Source organism: Sinocyclocheilus anshuiensis, unplaced genomic scaffold (assembly GCF_001515605.1).
Source record: "Sinocyclocheilus anshuiensis isolate Anshui unplaced genomic scaffold, SAMN03320099.WGS_v1.1 scaffold838, whole genome shotgun sequence".
In the NCBI taxonomy this organism is placed as follows: Eukaryota; Metazoa; Chordata; class Actinopteri; order Cypriniformes; family Cyprinidae; genus Sinocyclocheilus; species Sinocyclocheilus anshuiensis.
This window is the reverse complement of record NW_015539915.1, coordinates 742,235-760,364: the sequence shown is the minus strand read 5'-3', so window position 1 is coordinate 760,364 and position 18,130 is coordinate 742,235. Positions and strand designations below refer to the sequence as shown.

Here is an 18,130-nt window from a genome sequence, read left to right as displayed (position 1 = left end):
GTGAGGCTACAGGTCCTTTTACATCACGTGACAAGGAACTAATTGTGCCAGATTTTTGTTTGACGGTGACATCTGCTGGTTAAAGTAATATATTATTCTTCAGAAAGATTGGCAGGATACCTACAGTGTGTTGTGTAATCTGAGATCATATGTCCATAGAAACGCGACCTGCTGCTAGTTTTTTCATAATGCATAACTTTTTGTGTTTACCTTTAAGTATAATATACACATTTAGAAATTTAGTACAGAACAAGTAGCGTAGGCTAGACTGGAAAATGTATTCAAAATAAGGGGAAAGTAGAAACATACAAATAAATGTTGTTTATGCTAAAGACCTAATTTAAAAACATGATTATCAATTAAAAAATACCTAAATTAGGCGTTCTCATAATGTTTTAACATATTGCATATCATGTTTATTTATGTATGAAACGTTTTGAAGCAATGTTTGACCAGTAACTCATTTGGCCATAATAACAAAGTGCAATAAAATTTCAGTTTTGACACAAATTGAGTTTAGATGACATGCATGTTTGAGAAGTATTTTTCATGTTTTAGGCTACTTTTCATAAGTAGTGTCTATTTATGATTACATTAAATTTGGCACAGTGAATTTTATGACCGTTTAGGCCTTTAGCCTTTTATATATTTTCAGCCAATGAAGTATGTTGATAATCGTTTTAATCAACACATCATCCTCTTAACGCCCAATCCAGGCTAAGTGAACTATAAAAGCTTTTTTTTTTACAAGTACAAGCGAAAAAGACGTTACACTTGGGAATATGATTTATTAATTCAGTTAACAATCATTTTTACATTAAATGGTTAAAAATGGTTAAAAAAATTATTAATGAACATTCTAGTTATAAATAATTACTGATACCGATACATACTGAGCATTTTTTACAAAGTACAAGAGAAAAAAATAGTTACACTTGAAAATATTTTACGCAGTATTCAGTTAACAATAATTTTTACATTAAATGTTAAAAATATATATATATATATTAATGAACATTCTAATAGTTATAAATAGCCTAATTACGGATAGAGATAGTGCTATCCATACTGGTCATGATATTATGATAACGTTATTATAAAAATGTTATGAAATGTAACGATGCGTTAATAATAACATATAATGATATAAAGATGACATGTCTTCGATAAGAACAAGTTTACATTCAGTCATATTGGTCCATGAAGGGTCATTGGGGTTTATTCGTGACCCCGGGCTGATTATTCTGATTGGCTCCACCCTCGATTATTCTGCCCCGGACCACAGAGCGCATTCAGCGGAGACAGACAGGCGTAGGCTACACAAAACCCACTGTTTCAATACTCTTCTGAGAGGAACTTCAATCAGTTTTCACGGGATAATGTCTTCAAAAGTTTTCGACGTGTTTTGGTAGAAAACAGACAGCGTAAATTCCTGAAGAGGTTGATTTAACGGGACGGCGCGGAGGAGAGTGTATTGTAACTTTGTAAACTGAGTTTGCAAAGCGTTTCCACACAACTATGGCGCTCATTGCGAGAGCTTTATACGACTTTATCTCTGAAAATCCCGGCGAGATCTCTGTGGCAGAGAAGGAACTTCTAGCTTTGAGTAGTGAAGAGGTTGTCGATGGTTGGTTGGAGGGCACGAACAGCAGAGGTGAGACGGGACTCTTCCCTGCATCATACGTGGAGATTATAAGGACCGACACATCACTACACGGTAACGGGACGTCCGCCAGTCAGGACTATTACTGCCAAACTAGTCCTCAGAGGAGGGACACCTCAAATGAATCGACTCCCACTCATTCCGCTGTTTACCAGGGGCATCTTCAGCAACAGCGACACAGTTTTGACACGAGCCAGGGAAGCGACGAGGATTGGGACGATGACTGGGATGACGGCGGAACGGCGGATGAACACGGAGGAACACCTGAAAAACGCGGGAATCGGGCAGGATATCCCATGACAAGCACCTCAGCTTCTCGACGTGGTAGTGCGCAACAGTCCAAAAGCACAGGAACAGTTGGGAAAAATCTCAATAGGTTTTCAACCTTTGTAAAGTCAGGCGGTGAGGCGTTCGTTTTGGGTGAAGCTTCAGGTTTGGTCAGAGATGGAGACAAAATATTTGTGGTTATGGGCCAATACGGTCCCGAATGGCAAGAGAACCCGTATCCATTCACTTGCACTATCGACGATCCTACAAAACAGACCAAATTCAAAGGAATGAAGAGCTATATGTCCTACGGACTCACGCCTAGTCATACTCAAAACCAGGTGAATAGAAGATACAAGCACTTTGACTGGCTTTATGCACGGCTTGTAGAAAAATTCCCTGTCATTTCGGTTCCTCACTTGCCTGAAAAACAAGCCACGGGTCGATTCGAAGAGGATTTCATTTCAAAGAGGAGAAAAGGTTTAATATGGTGGATGAATCACATGACAAGTCATCCTATTTTATCTAAGTGTGACGTTTTCCAGCATTTTCTCACCTGCAGCAGCAACGACGAAAAAGCTTGGAAGCAAGGCAAGCGAAAGGCTGAGAAGGACGACCTAGTCGGCGCTAACTTCTTCCTCACTATCTGTCCTCCAGCTTTACCGCTTGATTTACAAGAGGTGGAAAGCAATGTAGATGGTTTCAAAATGTTCACCAAAAAAATGGACGAAAACATCATACAGCTCAACGTCACTATTAACGAATTTGCCAGAAAGCAGAACACTGGTTTTAAAAAGGAATATCAGAGAGTTGGACAGTCTTTCAGACTCCTAAGTCAGGCCTTTGAATTCGACCAGCAAGTATATTCAGCTCCATTAAACAAGGCCATGGCACACACTGGAGAAGTCTACGAGACCATTGGGGATTACTTTGCAGAGCAGCCCCGTCAGGATTTGGAGCCAATTTCCGATCTTTTAGCGATTTACCAGGGCCACCTTGCAAATTTTCCAGACATTTTCCATGTTCAGAAAGGTTTGGGATTTTTCTCATGTATTTGCTCAAATACCACTTGTCAGAATGGCATGCCATAAAATGAATATAGGTCAGTAGGTTAGTAGTTTATGTGCATGCCATCTGCTTAAAGAAGTGACGCACTATCCAGTCAACCCACCACACGTCAAGTTAATATTTAAGTGGAAACCTAAATCAGAATCATAAACTGCTATTTCATGAAACTAAAGAAGCATCTTATTCATACTGAAATAGATGGATGGCGTTCTAGCTGCTGATGTAAAATGGTTTGCTTTTTAGATTTATTAACTTTTTATACCTAATAGCAAATGGCACAAAGCAACAGGTTCTCAGTAGTATGTCAAATGACATGTCCTGATCTTTCCCTGGTTTGAGAGAGAGGGAGCATATGAGGCCTGCTAGCTCATGCAGCTTGAGATGTGTGTTGGTATGGTGGAATGATGCCAACCCTGTTGTAATTCCCACATCCCTTTAGTGGGGGAAGTGTGTACTTCAGACTAATCAGTTTTTCCTTTACTGTGACATGAAATTGACTGATGTCATTCTTTTCTGTAGAATCATATGTCTAGGTTTATATGACGCAAATAGTTAATGCGGTTTTGTATGAGAAATTGCTTGTCGACATAAAACAACTGATGCTGGGATTGGGAAAGCTTTTGTTGAAGGCTCTAATCCTAAACTTAGGGCCCCAGCACAGGGGAGCTGTGAACGCTTACATTACATTTTAACATACATAGTTATTCTGATGCCTTGGATGTAAAAACATTTTATGTACTGTATGTGATTGTCTTCTTAACGTTGATGTGAAACTACATTCACAACTTATTTTACTTCCATAATCAGAAATATCCCAGGGTGAAACGTGATATTTGGCGAGAAAAAAATGTAGGCCAGGATTTTTTTCCATCTGGAACTGATTGAATCATGAAAAGTAGGCGTTGCATGTCAGAATGGAGGGGTGAAAAGCAGAAGGTATTTGTGAAGTCAGATGCACAAAGAAATATTGTTTCAGAGGCAGAGCAAGTTATCACATTGTTTTATTTGGATACTAATGCACTGAATCCAGCGCAATAAGACCAGGAATGTGAAATTAGAATGTTAATAAGAGGTAATTTCAAGATGACTTCTAGTGCACAGGGAATATTGATTTCTCCTTGAGAAATTCCAAAGAAAGCTGTAAGTCATAAATCAGAAGCCTGACTGGACTGAGCTTGCAGTTTAATGTGTTCAAAAGAGTGCATGTGTGTTTTTGCAGATGTGATTGGGTGTTGTAGATTTTAATACTTTAACTAAACTATTGCTTTCCTTGTTTTGTTTTTTTTACTTTCTGTTCACTTCTGTCTTTCTGCAGGAGCCCTCACTAAGGCCAAGGAGAGCCAGAAACACGGGGAGGAAAAAGATGGCATTGCAGGTGGAGGCATCCACGACCGCTGCAACATTATCTCCTGCGCTACGCTAGCTGAGATCCAGCACTTTCATCGCGTTCGTGTGCGTGACTTCAAAGCACAGATGCAGCATTTCTTACAGCAGCAGATCAGCTTCTTTCAGAAAATCACAGGCAAGTTGGAGGAAGCCTTGGACATGTATGACCAGGCTTAGTACGTTACATTCCCACACTGTTGTGAGAGAACTGAAATAAAACAAATACGCAGCCTTTTTATTATAGACTCATGAAAGTACACTTACTGTCTTGTAGTAGTGTTTGGGGTGGCTTTGAGAACAAAAAATGATGACGTGTGCCAGAAATTGACAGTGGTCCTTAAAATGTAGAATACTATATAATCTGATTATACATAAGTCATAATTGATTTGAGTTGAAACCCTTGAAACATAACCACAGTTTTAAGTTTACATTTTAATCGGCTTAGTAGTTACAGTCGATATAAACAAAACAGATTACTGACTTATAATTGTGTGCCTGTACTGATACGATTCTGTCAATGGACTCATTCCCTGGACCTGTGGTGATGTTAATTAAAGGCATTTGTGTCTTCTGAACTGTCCTCTGATTCCAATTAATTTTAATACAGATATAAAGATACATTATGCATTTGAATGCCTTATTATGTCTGTCTGTCAAGTACGGTTGTTTATGATCCTTGTCAGTCTAATTTGCTCTGAAGGAGAGGCCTGTGTCTGTTTTACATTAAGAGCTTGCAAGAGAAAGATGAGACAGTTTCTCAGCCCTGGAGGAGAAGTGCAAAGGAACAATGACCTAGAAAACATGGGCTGAACCCTCTTTATCTAGAGGACATTCCAGACGAGGCAGAGTGGATCCCTCACAGTACTAGTTTACCAGCACTTTCATTATTCAGTTTAGACTTTTTCTCCCATGTTACAACATAAGTATTTTAGTTAAAGTACAGCAAATGAGAGCTTAGAGGAAATATTTTAAGCGCTCAAGACCGTTACCAGCTGTATGAGCAAGTAAAATTGAAGTGAAACCTTAAAAAAATGGAACTGCGGTTCTCAAACTGTGGACCACTGGTGGTCCGTGAAAGATTCCCAGTGGTCTGCCAGTTGTTATTGGCTGGTTTAACAAAACAGACCTAAATACAGATATTATTTGACAAAAAGCACCAACATTAAATTAATTATCCAATTAATAAACTCATAACACTTAATTATTAGTAATACAACAATCAACTGATTATGTTAACATCAATTTTGACAAATTGTTACTGTTGTATCACTTTGATAATATAGCTGTTACAGGTCAGTGTAACAGTTATATTATCAATGTTTATTCCAAATTTTTAGCTTGAGAATAGTTGGCTTGTGTAAATTCAGTAACAGTAGTGGTCTAGTTCATTTCAAAGAAGAACAAAAACAAACTGGTAAAAAGGATGACCAATGAGCGCCCCACATGAGATTTGAGTTGTTAGGGGTTTCGCAATTTTTGTTTTGCTCTTTAAATGGTCCGTCATGTAAAAAGGTTTTAAGAACCGTTGAAAAATAATAAAAATGGGAAAAAAAGATTGTACCATTAGTTTCTGTGCTTACTAGGGAGAAAAACCAGAGCTGCCCGGAGCAGTCAATCTCTCACTGCGTTTGAATTATTTATTAGAGCTAAAGTTAGGCTTCTCTTTCCACACACTCAGGTCCTTAATCATGAAGAATTTATTCCCACACCCTGATCACTAACAAGCCCACACATATTGCGCATGCTAATAATAATGCTAAGGAGAAAATGAATGACTACACTGTTCATTTGTGTTTTTATGAACCACTGTTCATATCAATATTTGGTGCTATATTAATTACAAGTAATGTAATGCAATTCAACCCTAACTCTTAACTACACTAATATATTTTATATACTGTATTAATCATAAATATTATTTTGTTACATTTCAAAACTGGCCAAAGGATTATAAAAAAAAGCAATCATTTATTATTTCATAGATTTATACATGTAATGACAATCATTTTTACATTAATGCATCTAACTCAGAGATACTTTCTCTATCACACAGACATAAATACACACCTACATGTAAACATTCATAAATCTGTAGCCCATAGTAAATTATAGGTATTACAAGATAACAAACACAGATTGTCAATATCAGCACATTTCTGTTGTATCTCCTGCTAATGCCATCTTGCTAGGAATGTAAAAATGATGGTGCAATATTTCTGAGGGAGGTTTTGTTTTTGTGGTCAGCATAATATTTAAATTTTAGACACTTCTTTAAAATGCACCTTTGAGCAGTTTCAGTTCTCTCTTCAATTTCATTACTTTCTGACAGACTATGTTTACAGCAAATGTGACCATATAAATAAACATAAGGCATTAGGGTACAGCATGAAGCTATAGTGCTTTTTGAAAACCATTTAGAGAGAAACTGAAAGAAATATTCAGTTTAGTTATCTTGTAGAAGTAGTAGTTATTCTATATCTTGCACTATATATAATAACAAATAAACTGAATTAAACTTTACCTTCCCTATTCCACTTACCTGTAGGCTTACATGTAATAACAATACTTTATTATTTTAGCAATCCTATAATCATTAAAACAATAATGTATTGTTACTACATGAAGGGTTAAGTAGAATAGTGACCTATATCAGTATTTTATAAAAACCAAGAACACTGGATGTAAACACTTGTGGTGTTTGACCTCTAAAATGTGGCAAAGGATTTAAATTTATGATAACATTTGGCTTATACTATATTCAGTGAACTGAATTAAACATTGTTCATTCGTTCTATCCATAGCACATAATCAAAGAAATGTGCAAAAACCCATTGTTTGTCACTGGGGTAGTACCCTCAAAGGTGTACCTTTGTACCTTATCTACCCATAAAGGGTGCATATTAGTACCTTAAGTGTACCTTTGAGGGTCCTGCCCAGTGACCAGCTAAAGGTACCATTTTTGCACATTTTTTCTGACTTTGTATACTGGAAAATATAACTGCAAAATATTCTGACCCTGTAATAAGATGTGGTGGCCATCTATGTTTTGTAAACAAAGAAACAAAACAACAACAAAAAATATAAAAACCACAAAAACATTTAAACTGGCAGGACAAAACTGAAAAAATAGGATTAACATCAAAAATGTATGTTAAAATTGTAGTTATTTGGCGATCTTTCCCTTGTTACTAAGCCAAGAGACCTTCAGAGTCTGCAAGGTTAAAAACCAAATGGCAGCAATAGTATGATTAGATATTTAAGTTCCTCCATGTATGGTATGAAACTTAGAAGCTTACTTTCTTCTGCCAGTAATGCTAAGATTTGTCTCTGATCATGGTCATGCACAATGATAGTTCACAAAATTGGTTCAAGCAACATCTGGATGTGATAAAAAGAGTGGAGTCAAACCCAGTATTGGTTTTGTTTAAGGGGTGGTGTTGCTGGTGAACATTGCTGGGCAGAATCAGGGTTAAGTGGATTCCATGTGCAAAGGAGAAATGGAGACACAGCTTGTTCAACTGCTGGCACCAAGGCTGCATCATGTATTTCCTGTAAAATAGGACTATCCGGGCAACTCGGAGTGAGGGGGGTTACTATAACCGAAGGAACAGTGAGACTTCTCTCAGGCTGACCCAGATACGGGCCTCTGGCTAAAATATCTTCACCAGGGTTCCCTTTCAGATCCTGTATCATTGCCGGGTGGGCCTGCTTTTCCCTGCGGTGCCGGAAGACAAGTATGAGAACCACAAGAATAACAATCAGGAGGAGGCAGGCCAGAAGTGGCAGGATGATGAGCAGGGGATCAGATGCAGGTCTCGGTAAAGACTCCATCCTCACCAAAGTATTTTTCGGGGAGGGGTCCAACTTGCTCATAGTGGTACGGTGCACGTGAGGAACCGTGGATCTGCTTCGTGTGTGGTTCTCCCAGCGGTTTCGAGGTTTTAGCTTTGAAGCAGTCCTGTGTGGTCTTGTTGATGGATCTATGTGAGATGGAGGGTACATAGCATTTGTTGTTCTGTTCAACGTCGGCATCTTGGTCGGCTCTGAAAGCATATGCTTCCCTGTAATAGGGTCATAAGGTAATACCAGGTACACAAATTCGCCCATGGCAGGCTGGACGTTGGCTGCCTTCAAAAGGAAAACAAATGAGTCATTAAGTGGATGGACCGCTGTGATGTTGTACCTGGGTGCTGTTGTGTTGCCATAAATGGCATGGAAGTTGATGTTTTCCTCAATAGCCACTCTGCCTTGTTCCACATCCCTGAATGAGAAGGACTCCACCAAGTGAGAGGCTCCTCCAAGGTCAAATGTGACTTTGACTAGCTTTCCATGTTTCGGTGGCTCAAGAATTTCAAAAATGGGATCACTAGCACTAAGGGAGGCCAATTCTGTTGCATCCAGGACGTCCTTTCGTAGCTTCACTGGGATGCCATCTGGGATCCTGACATGCTCTCCAAGGTGGATCAGTGGGTTGACTGTGATGTTGACCACCTGGTTGGTCAGGTTACTCTCAGATGTGAAAACCATGAACTCAAAGCAGTCTCGAGGGGATGACAGGTCACTCATGTTATAAAATACTCTGCCGGTGTGCAGGTCCTCTTGGTCAAAGTGTGTGACCGGTTCTTCCATAACCATGACACTCCCATGACTTGGTGGGCTTGTAACTAAATACTTAATGGATGCATGTCTTTCATTAGACACTGCGGCCAGGTTCTCAAATGTCAGAGTCACTGTGGTCTGGCCTTGCAATAGAGTCAGTCCAGTGTTGTTGACCACACTGATGGTGATATTCTCTACCTCTACACTGAAGAGCTTGTAGAGTGGTCTGTGGAATCCATCAGTGATGCTGAAGTAGATGACCCCTGATGAGAGTTCCCCTTTTTGTACAAAGTGCACCCTTCCTTGATTTACATCAGCTTGGGTGAAGGTGCTGATAAGACTTATTGAGCTGACCCTCCAAAGCAAGGAAGCCATTTTTGGGCTTGCTGATTACAGTATAATAAAGTTCCTCAGGTGGAGTGTCTTGGTCCTCCACATAAAGATTCTCAGGATCCAACGTCACGGTGTCCCCTTTGACTACTTTGAGTCGAGGGGATCCTGTCTTGAGCACAGGAGGCCGGTCATTAACGGGTCACAGTGATGTTAAATATTTCAGATACTATATAATCTGTATTCTGAGGTCGCTGAGCAGGCTTTCCTTTGGGGATTAGCCACACGTCAAAGGTGAAGTTATCATGAGTGGTCTCTGAGTCGTCATGTATGTATATGATTCCATGCTTATGGAGGTTGAATTGAGAGAACTTTGGTCTTTCATGTGTCAGGTTCTTTTCACCTACAACAATTGTACCATGGTGGGATGGAGAGGTGATTTCATACCAGACCTCAGAGAAATTACGTTCCGCTTCATCTAATTTTCCCAAAACATTTGCGGCATCCAATTTTGATTTATCAATGAGAACACTACTACCCTCAGTGACAACAGCACCTAAATAATAAACATGAATGTTAGTGTTGTTAATGTAATGGTAATCATATATTTTTAAATTGTTTTCCAAATTAAAATAACCAGAAGTCAGAAATCATTACCAGTATTTGTTAAGAGTGCACTCCTATGCTCCGGGCCTGTATTTTCATAAGAGATGTGGATATTAAAGGTATGAGCTTGGAGGAATGCTGGGGGGCATGACGCAGTGAAGGTGAAGGAATCTGTAGCGGCCCATGAAACAGGTTTAGTCTGTGCATACAGCACAGCACATTCTTTCACCTTAAATAACACAAGTCATTTAGCTTATTTATAAGTTAGAATGATCATATCCACCTTTTTCCTGAGTAACCTATGAGCGGCGTCATGATGGATTCTAACTTTCGTTTGGATGCTCTTGTGTTTCCGTCTCCATAGAAATTCATGTTAAAATGGTGTAAAGATCGACTGAATGACCGTGGGTCGCTTCATGTCATCTAACCATGTCATCAACTCACTCAACTATTGTTGAGTAACTGCACAAAGATGGACAGTGCGACACTATAATGTGATGAAACCATTTTCATAGGTTTAACTTTATATTACGGGCTCGGAAAATAAGTTTTGACTAGAATTTGGCTAGAAACACCACAGACCAGAAATGTAAAGCATCGTTCCAGTATGAGTTGGGCGAGACTTCCATGTTCAGGAAAAAGGTGGATACATTTTATTTAATATCACATTTTAAAAATAAATCAGCTTAAAGAACAAGCAAGTTACTAGAAGATGAGGAAGTGTTGGCATTATGCTCTTGCATTTCCTTTGTGTTGTTGATTCAGATAACATGCAAGAGAGTGAAGTTTACATCTAAATTTCTTACTGCCCAAATAAAAATTGTGATGCCAAAAAAAAAATAATTTCGGCTGAAGATGGTGATGACGATGAAAATGACATACAGCAGTCATGTGCAGACTTGCTTAAGTTGTTGGCTATACAGATACGTTACTATACAATTTCTGTCAGAACAACTTAATGTTATGTTCAAATAATGTTACATGAAATTGTATTGTTTTGACATGGAAGAACATCATTGAAATCATATATATCTTCAAAACATCTATGCTGAATGGCATCTGTGGTAGAGCATTTAAAATGTTAAACATTAGCAGAACTCGCTAGCTCAAAAGTAGTTTGCTTTTGTCTTAACAAAGTACCTATCCTGCACCAATTCCTCTCTGGAATTGAAGAACACTTCCATGTGAACATACTTTTGAAAAGAAGTACGCATTTTAACATCAGCCAACTAAACTCAAGCAGATTTCATAAATACCATGTTTTGGGTAAAGGATGAGATTTCTTCTGTGGAATTTTCATCTTGTTTCCAAATCAGGCTGCCAAATCTTGGAGGTGAGGTCACAGTGTACGTGATGGTGCGATTGCCATAAATATCATCAAAGTCATTTGTGATTATCAGCAGCTCATCTTCAGTAATTAACTTTGAAGACCCTGTAGAAGGATACAGGAAATACATCCTTTACATCACACAGACAATTGCACCATTACTGTTTCTTTGATTAGGCTAGTCTGAGTTTCACTTTTTACAATCCAGTCCAGCTGCTGCAGTCTGCTACAATATCTTGTTATTTTGCTACCCTATTGCTTCATATGAACGGCACCCTTACTAACTTTATTTGAAGAAAGCAGCAACAAAGAAGTCCTGAATTGTCTTTAAAGCACAATAAAATCAAACCTGGGAAAACTTTGAGCTCTTGATTTTTCTCTAAGCTGATGACCAGGGATTGGGCTGCAACACTGAAGATTTGCCTTGGAGCAAAGTTCACCCCATCATTGACTTGAAAGTGAAATCCTCCAGACAGGGCACCTGTCAAAACATAAATACCACAGACCTACTGAGAGATCAAGGAAAATGGGTTATCAAATCTTATGGGCACTTTATAACGTAAACTAACCACTATGTACAAACACCAGCTGGCCATGACTGATATGCTCTTGGGTGAAGTTCAGAACAAGCCTGGAGGGGGCGCTCTTCAGGGCTAGATGCCCATTACTTGGTGGAGTGATGATGAATTCTAGGCTCTCAGAAGGAGAATCTGTATCCTCAGAACTGAGGTCTTCAGTGGTTATCTCTGTCACAGAACCTTCCCACGCCTAATGAAAGAAACATGATGCTGTCAGTTCTGGTCATGTTTTGTCAGGTGAGGTTTGACATTTTTCACTAGAACCTTTTTTTTTTTTTTACACCAGAGGCTATTTTAGAATGTGTTTACTGAGCCTCCTGCTGGCCAAAGTGGGCATCTAAAGTCTAGGTCTCCACAGTTTAAGCTGGTTTTAACCAGTGCTTTTTTCCATGATGAAAATGGAAAAACAATACGTGCCAAACCTATATTAGATGAATGTACCACTATTTTAGTGCTAGTGCACCAATTTGTTGGGTCTTTGGGAAGAAGATGAAATCTGTCATTTGAAAAATCCAGTTTGCAGTCATGTTTTACTGTTTTGGTGTGTTTTATATTTGTTTTATAACTTACAATTTAATTTCACAAATACTATACATATAAGAAGATTACACATTAGCTTAAAGGAAAAACCTCACCTTAAGAATTCTGTTGACAGTTACAATTGGAGGTTCATCATTTATGGGTGTTATACTGACAAACCACAAATGGCAAACTTTGCTTCCGGATATCTGTATTATTGGCCACCACTGTAAAATTATCAGCCACGGTCTCACTTCCATCATGGACATAAAATATGAATCCCTGTTCAGCCTGTGGCAAAAGAAAGAATACAATTCTTTTTTGTAGCAACATTTATTATAAAAACTACTAGTGAATATTATCCTTTCATAATGATTATATATATTTAATTTACTAGTATAAACTGTGATAAATGTATTGCCTTGTTTTAACCTTTGTTGTATGGGAGTGAAGAGAAACAAAGTAAACAAGTGACAAACATAAACTCACTTGAGCCCTTGTGAAAGACGGAATTGGAACACCAGGGATCCTTGAGTGTTCAATTCGTCCATGATGAGGCCCCTCGGTTACAAGATAGAAGATTTGGAGTCCATGAAAGTGCCGGTTGACAACTTTGATGATGTGCTGAGTGAGAGCTTTAGAAGAACCCTCTATCAGGGTCATATTGGACACCTCTAGTGGGATGTGCAAGGGGATAATATCCACTACGACTATGAGATCATGGATTATTAGAATGCCATTGGTTACGTCAAGTGAGAAGGAGTCATTAACATATCCACGCTCGGTTTGAACATACTGAACATGCCCTTCATTGATATCACCCTGTGAAAAGCTTTGGATGGGATTCTCCTGACTGCCACGGTAGCGATCTTCTTCTAGCATAGATATCCGCAGAAAACCGTAGGTGGGTGCCACCTTCACAGTATACACAATCTCAAAAGGTTTGTTATCCTCCTGAACGACCTGGAACACACCACATATACTCATTAAATAGATAATGGTCTACATTTCATAACCAAGTTATCTGAAAATGATTTTAATAAAGCAAAACTAACCTGGAGAATTTCCTTGTTGATTTTGACAGGCTTTCCTTCTTCCACCACAATTGGGTTATTGTGAATGACTCTTGGAGGCTTCTGATGACTCTCAAGGAACACCTTAACTGGCACACTTACATCCAAACGGAGGCCTTTAACTTTACTGGTGAAGTTAAAAAAGTCCTCCAGTATTTCACTGTCATCGTGATGATACACTACATGACCCATCTTCAAGTCATGCTGTGTGAAAGTATTTGCTTTTATATCATTGCAGTAAAGAGTCCCATGGCTCGGTGGTAGAAACACCTCAAAGACCACTTCCTCATCATGCCTGACATCCATATTAGTGGAGATACTGAAATTAGCAACTCCTAAACTGGCCATCTGGCCTTTCTGGACCAAAAGACCCGTGTTGTTTGCCACCTTAACAAATGGATCATGGGCCGACACTTCAAGTAGTGTTGATGTGTAGTGCTTCCCATCAGATATAAAGAGGACAAAGCGGCCATAACTCACCCCTTTGTGAATGAACAGCACTCTCTTCTCTTCTAAGTCCTTCTGATGGAATTGATAAAGCTTGTGTGTGGTGTCATTTACCAGGACCAGCACACCCATAGGGATCTTTCGTCTGGTATAAAGCAGATCTTTGTCATCAAAGTCTGTGTCAGCATCATGGTAGCACAAATCTTCCAGTGTAAGCAACCGCTGGCTGTCACGCACCACATGGAAAACTTTATCCACAACACGGATGGGTTTCTGATCATTAACCAACTGGATGTAAATATTAAATGTACCCGCCGTGCCTTGGGACTTATTTTTCAGAGAGGCAAAAGAGGCCAGGAATGTAAATGCATCATGGGTGGTTTCACTATCATCATGGACATACAAGATGTGTTCCTCTGAAATGTCCTGATTGGTGAACTCTATTATGCTGTCATTGCTGGCAGAGGAATTAGAGGGGTTTATTCTTTTCAGTACCCCATGTTTAGGGCTGCTGGTGACAGTGTAGTGTACTGCTCTAGAGCTGGGTGTCTCTGAGAAAAGCATTGCCTTAGTAATGACCTTGCTCTCCCCTTCCAAGAGGGAAAGTCCATGATTTTTTACAATTATGTTATGAATATCTGCTTTGATACTGATTCTGAACTCATGAATACCTGACAGGGCAAATTTTGAGAATACTTGAAAGTGAAACATGTCTCTTGTATCATCAACTGGCCTTTCTAAGAGCTCATACTGCAACTTGTGATTAGTAATGTCATCTTGGCTGAAAGTTGAGTTCTTTTTTAAAATCTTATTACCGAGAAGAAGATGTCCTTTCCTTGGTAATGTCAATAAACGAATGTGAAGGTCATTTTCCAAAAGTCTTGCACCCTTGGTAACAACATGGAATTGTTGAGGTGTCAATGTGACTTTCTGTTCACCATCTATCTCTACCTTATTTCTGGTGATTCTATAACGAATCCAGCGTACTCTAATCAAAAACAACAACTCATCCGTAATGACTGAGCCGACTGTGGCTTTGCATTTGAAACTGTCAGTGATATTACTTTGCTGCGTCCCATGGAAGGTGCTGAGATATCGTAGACGCTCCTTTCCAGAAGTTTTTGCGTAAATGTGCTTGTTTGCTTCCACTGCCCACTTGAATGCAGCCTTTGAAGCTCACCATAGATTGGTGGCACTGTGACATCATAGCGAATGTCCACGGCTTGTTTAGGAACATTGACTTGCACAGCAAGATGTTTGTTACTAATAAAGGTTGCTTCACCTTGGGTTACCTCTACTCCAGTGTTGTTGGCAACCTTGTGTTCTAGAGGAACAGCGATGATCCTGAGTACCACTGTGTTGCTTAACTTGTCCCTATCACTCACCCTAATAGCCATTCTGGCGTTCTTGACACCTTTGTGGACATAACTCACTTTACTCTGCTCTAGATCACTTGAAAATGAGGAAAATGAGGTAAATGAGGTAACTGCTCTGCCCGGTTGTTCCTCTATCTCTAGAAAGCCTGATCCAGCATTCAGGTTTCCAAGGACTGAGAACATCAGGTCTGTGGAGTTACTGTCAGGGTCGATGACCCTGAGGACATCTGTGCTCATATGACGTCTTGAGCGCTCTAGAAGAATGAAGAGACTGCCCTCAGGAAGGCTGAGTTCAGGAGCGTCATTGACAGGTGTGATGCTGATGTTAAATCTGTGCAGACGGTTCCCTTTGAGAAAGCTAGGCACTTCCTTTTTGCTGTTGGTGAAGATGGAAAACATGAAAAAGTCAAGTAGGTCCTCAGATCCTCCATGGACATACATGACCCTTCCATGCCAGAGATCCAGAATACTGAAGGTGTTCTCACCCAGATCAGGGTCAACATCCAGTCGGAGTTGCCCATGGACCGGCTGCTCTTCAACACGAAACATAATCGGCGACTGGCTGATCCCAAGCTTACGGAACTCTAGATTCATCTTAATGTGTTTAGACTCAAGTGGTGCCCGTCCACCTTCAAGAACCTCCAAATCCTTGAGTAAAAGATCATTTTCCTTGTCCATCTCAGGTAGGGCATCTGTGATATTTTCCGAATCTATGGTAATAACTGATGGACTTGTGGTACTGGGTCCAAGCTGTTTTTGTGGTTCACAACCAACAGAAATATCCTTGGTGACCAATGCTTTTGGAAGGCCCATCCTTTGGTAATTGACTCTGATATTCCTAAAACAGCCTTTAAACGAACCTCCTCCAATATGCTTCCCTACCATAGAGAGCAATCCATACTTGCGGACTTCTGTGTAAGTGCCGACATCGACCCCACCTAGGAACAGAGGTCCAGTAAACTGTAACGCACTGGCATTTATCCCAAAGCTAGAATTGTGCATCTCCAAACCCAAGGTAAACTGAAGATTCAAAGGAGACAAATAGAGCCGCAAAATGTGCCATGCCCCATCATTGACAACCATCAAGGAACGCAATGCTGTCTTGGTTACACCTATTTTAATGATAGCAACAAGGTGACCCTTTTGGATCTCCAGGGCAAAATAGTTACCGTTTCCTGCAGAGCTGTATAAAAGGATCCCCTCTGAATGTACTGTATGCAGTTCACATTCAAATACACCCTCTTGGGGTACGTCCCATGTTGGTAGGGACATGTATGCTTTGGAACTGAAAAAACTTATAGAATCGTTGACAGTGCCTGAAAATTGTGGGCTGCAACCAAGTGACACTTCATGAATCATTTTGTATCCAGAGTAAGGCCTAAGGGAGGACAGGAGGTTATGCTCATTGAACAGAACCTCATCCAAACATCCCCGAAAGCCAAAAGGAGTTTCATTTGCTGAGAGGTAGGATTTTTCCAGATCCCTGACACCACCAACAAAAAGTCCATCCTGGACATCCAGTTCAAAGTCAGGTCCTGGCATCTTAGCAGATGTTATAGAGTTTTTGTCCACAGTCAGCGTGATGTTGTCATTATCATGTTGAAGTTCTAATGTATGCCAGGTCAGATCATTCAAGGGGAAACCCTTCTCAGAACGAACAGTCTGTTCCCCAGATCCAAGCTGAATCCGCACCTGACAGAGATGGACAGAAGATCTTTATAGTAATGTAGGAAATAATCTTTTAAAAAGCTAACTACTCCCAGTATTGCCAAGAAACTCATACTACATTAACTGCAGGCAACAGAGTCGCCATGTCAGTATTTCATAGCATGAAAAGACTTGTCAGTACAGTGATGCATGTGAAGGTTTAGACTATGAACAGACCTTTTTTGTCTGGAAGCAACAAGAAATCACTTGCCTTTTGTTTTTGCCTGTGGGCAAAAAATATCTGCGTTGAGCGTGTACCTTATTACAAGTCAGATGAATGTAACTGCCATAGATGGGAATAAATTTAAGCTCAGTATTCATATAAGATTTCAACATACTGTAGTTTAGCCGATTCATCTGAACTGATCGACATATGCAACATTTCACTAAGTAATCTCAGCCTCTTACAGCAGTTGCAAAACTGCAGTGATCTTAGACAATTATTGTACTGTATTCTTATACTACAATATTCTTTCTGTTTTTGACTTATCACTGAAATTGATACATCCTCTATTCTAAAAAATGCATACAAGAGAAACTAATAAATAATATGCAATTAAATGTTACAAAACATCAAATTACAGGTTGCAATAAAGTCTATACCTATAAATAAGTGTTGTATATGAAGATCTCTTTTTAGTAAAATCATTTAAATGTAATGCATTTAATTAATCACCTGTACTCTGCCAGAATGCAGCCCCAGCCAGAGGAAGTCCGTCTCCCCAGCTGCCAAGAACAGCAGGCCACTGGGTCCAGAGGTTCGAAACCGTACATGGAACAACGTCTGACTAGACAACTCAACTGCTTTCAAATGCACGAACCCATCTCCGTAGAAAGAAGCTGCAAAGCAATTTGTACTAGAATTAGTTTTTTTTATTTTTTATATAGAACCCCTATTGATCCACATGTTTTATAATACTATTGCTTAAAGGGGTCATATGATGCTTTTTTAAAGATCATTATTTTGTGTATTTGGTGTAACAGTATATGTTGACATGCTTTAACGTTCAAAAAACACATTATTTTTCAAATACTGTGCATTATTGTAGGTCCTCCATGCCCCGCCTCTCTCAAAAGCTTCGTTTTCTACAAAGTCCCTCCTTCCGACACGCGCAGTCTGCTCTGATTGGCCAGCTGACCCAGTGCATTGTGATTGGCCGAACACCGCAAGCACTCGTCGGAA

General features: G+C 39.5%; 1 protein-coding gene and 1 pseudogene across 1 annotated transcript; one reads left to right on the top strand and one right to left on the bottom strand.

The window, feature by feature from the left end:
* The first annotated feature begins 1,282 nt into the window (after positions 1-1,282).
* Positions 1,283-4,960, top strand: LOC107686428 (sorting nexin-18-like). Its single transcript, XM_016483413.1, has 2 exons — positions 1,283-2,962; positions 4,314-4,960. The coding sequence occupies exons 1-2, from the start codon at positions 1,519-1,521 to the stop codon at positions 4,559-4,561; spliced, it is 1,692 nt and encodes a 563-aa protein (XP_016338899.1). The 5' UTR covers positions 1,283-1,518; the 3' UTR covers positions 4,562-4,960.
* A 1,420-nt stretch (positions 4,961-6,380) lies between these two features.
* The window catches only part of LOC107686485 (chondroitin sulfate proteoglycan 4-like), a 14,300-nt pseudogene continuing 2,550 nt past the window's right edge, over positions 6,381-18,130 (bottom strand).

What these genes read in the sequence shown, in the direction of transcription:
- LOC107686428 (XM_016483413.1), top strand. Translation starts at nt 1,519, where the DNA reads ATGGCGCTCATTGCGAGAGCTTTATACGACTTTATCTCTGAAAATCCC. An exon ending in CATTTTCCATGTTCAGAAAG is followed by an intron (nt 2,963 to 4,313) that starts GTTTGGGATTTT and finishes GTCTTTCTGCAG; the next exon opens with GAGCCCTCACTAAGGCCAAG.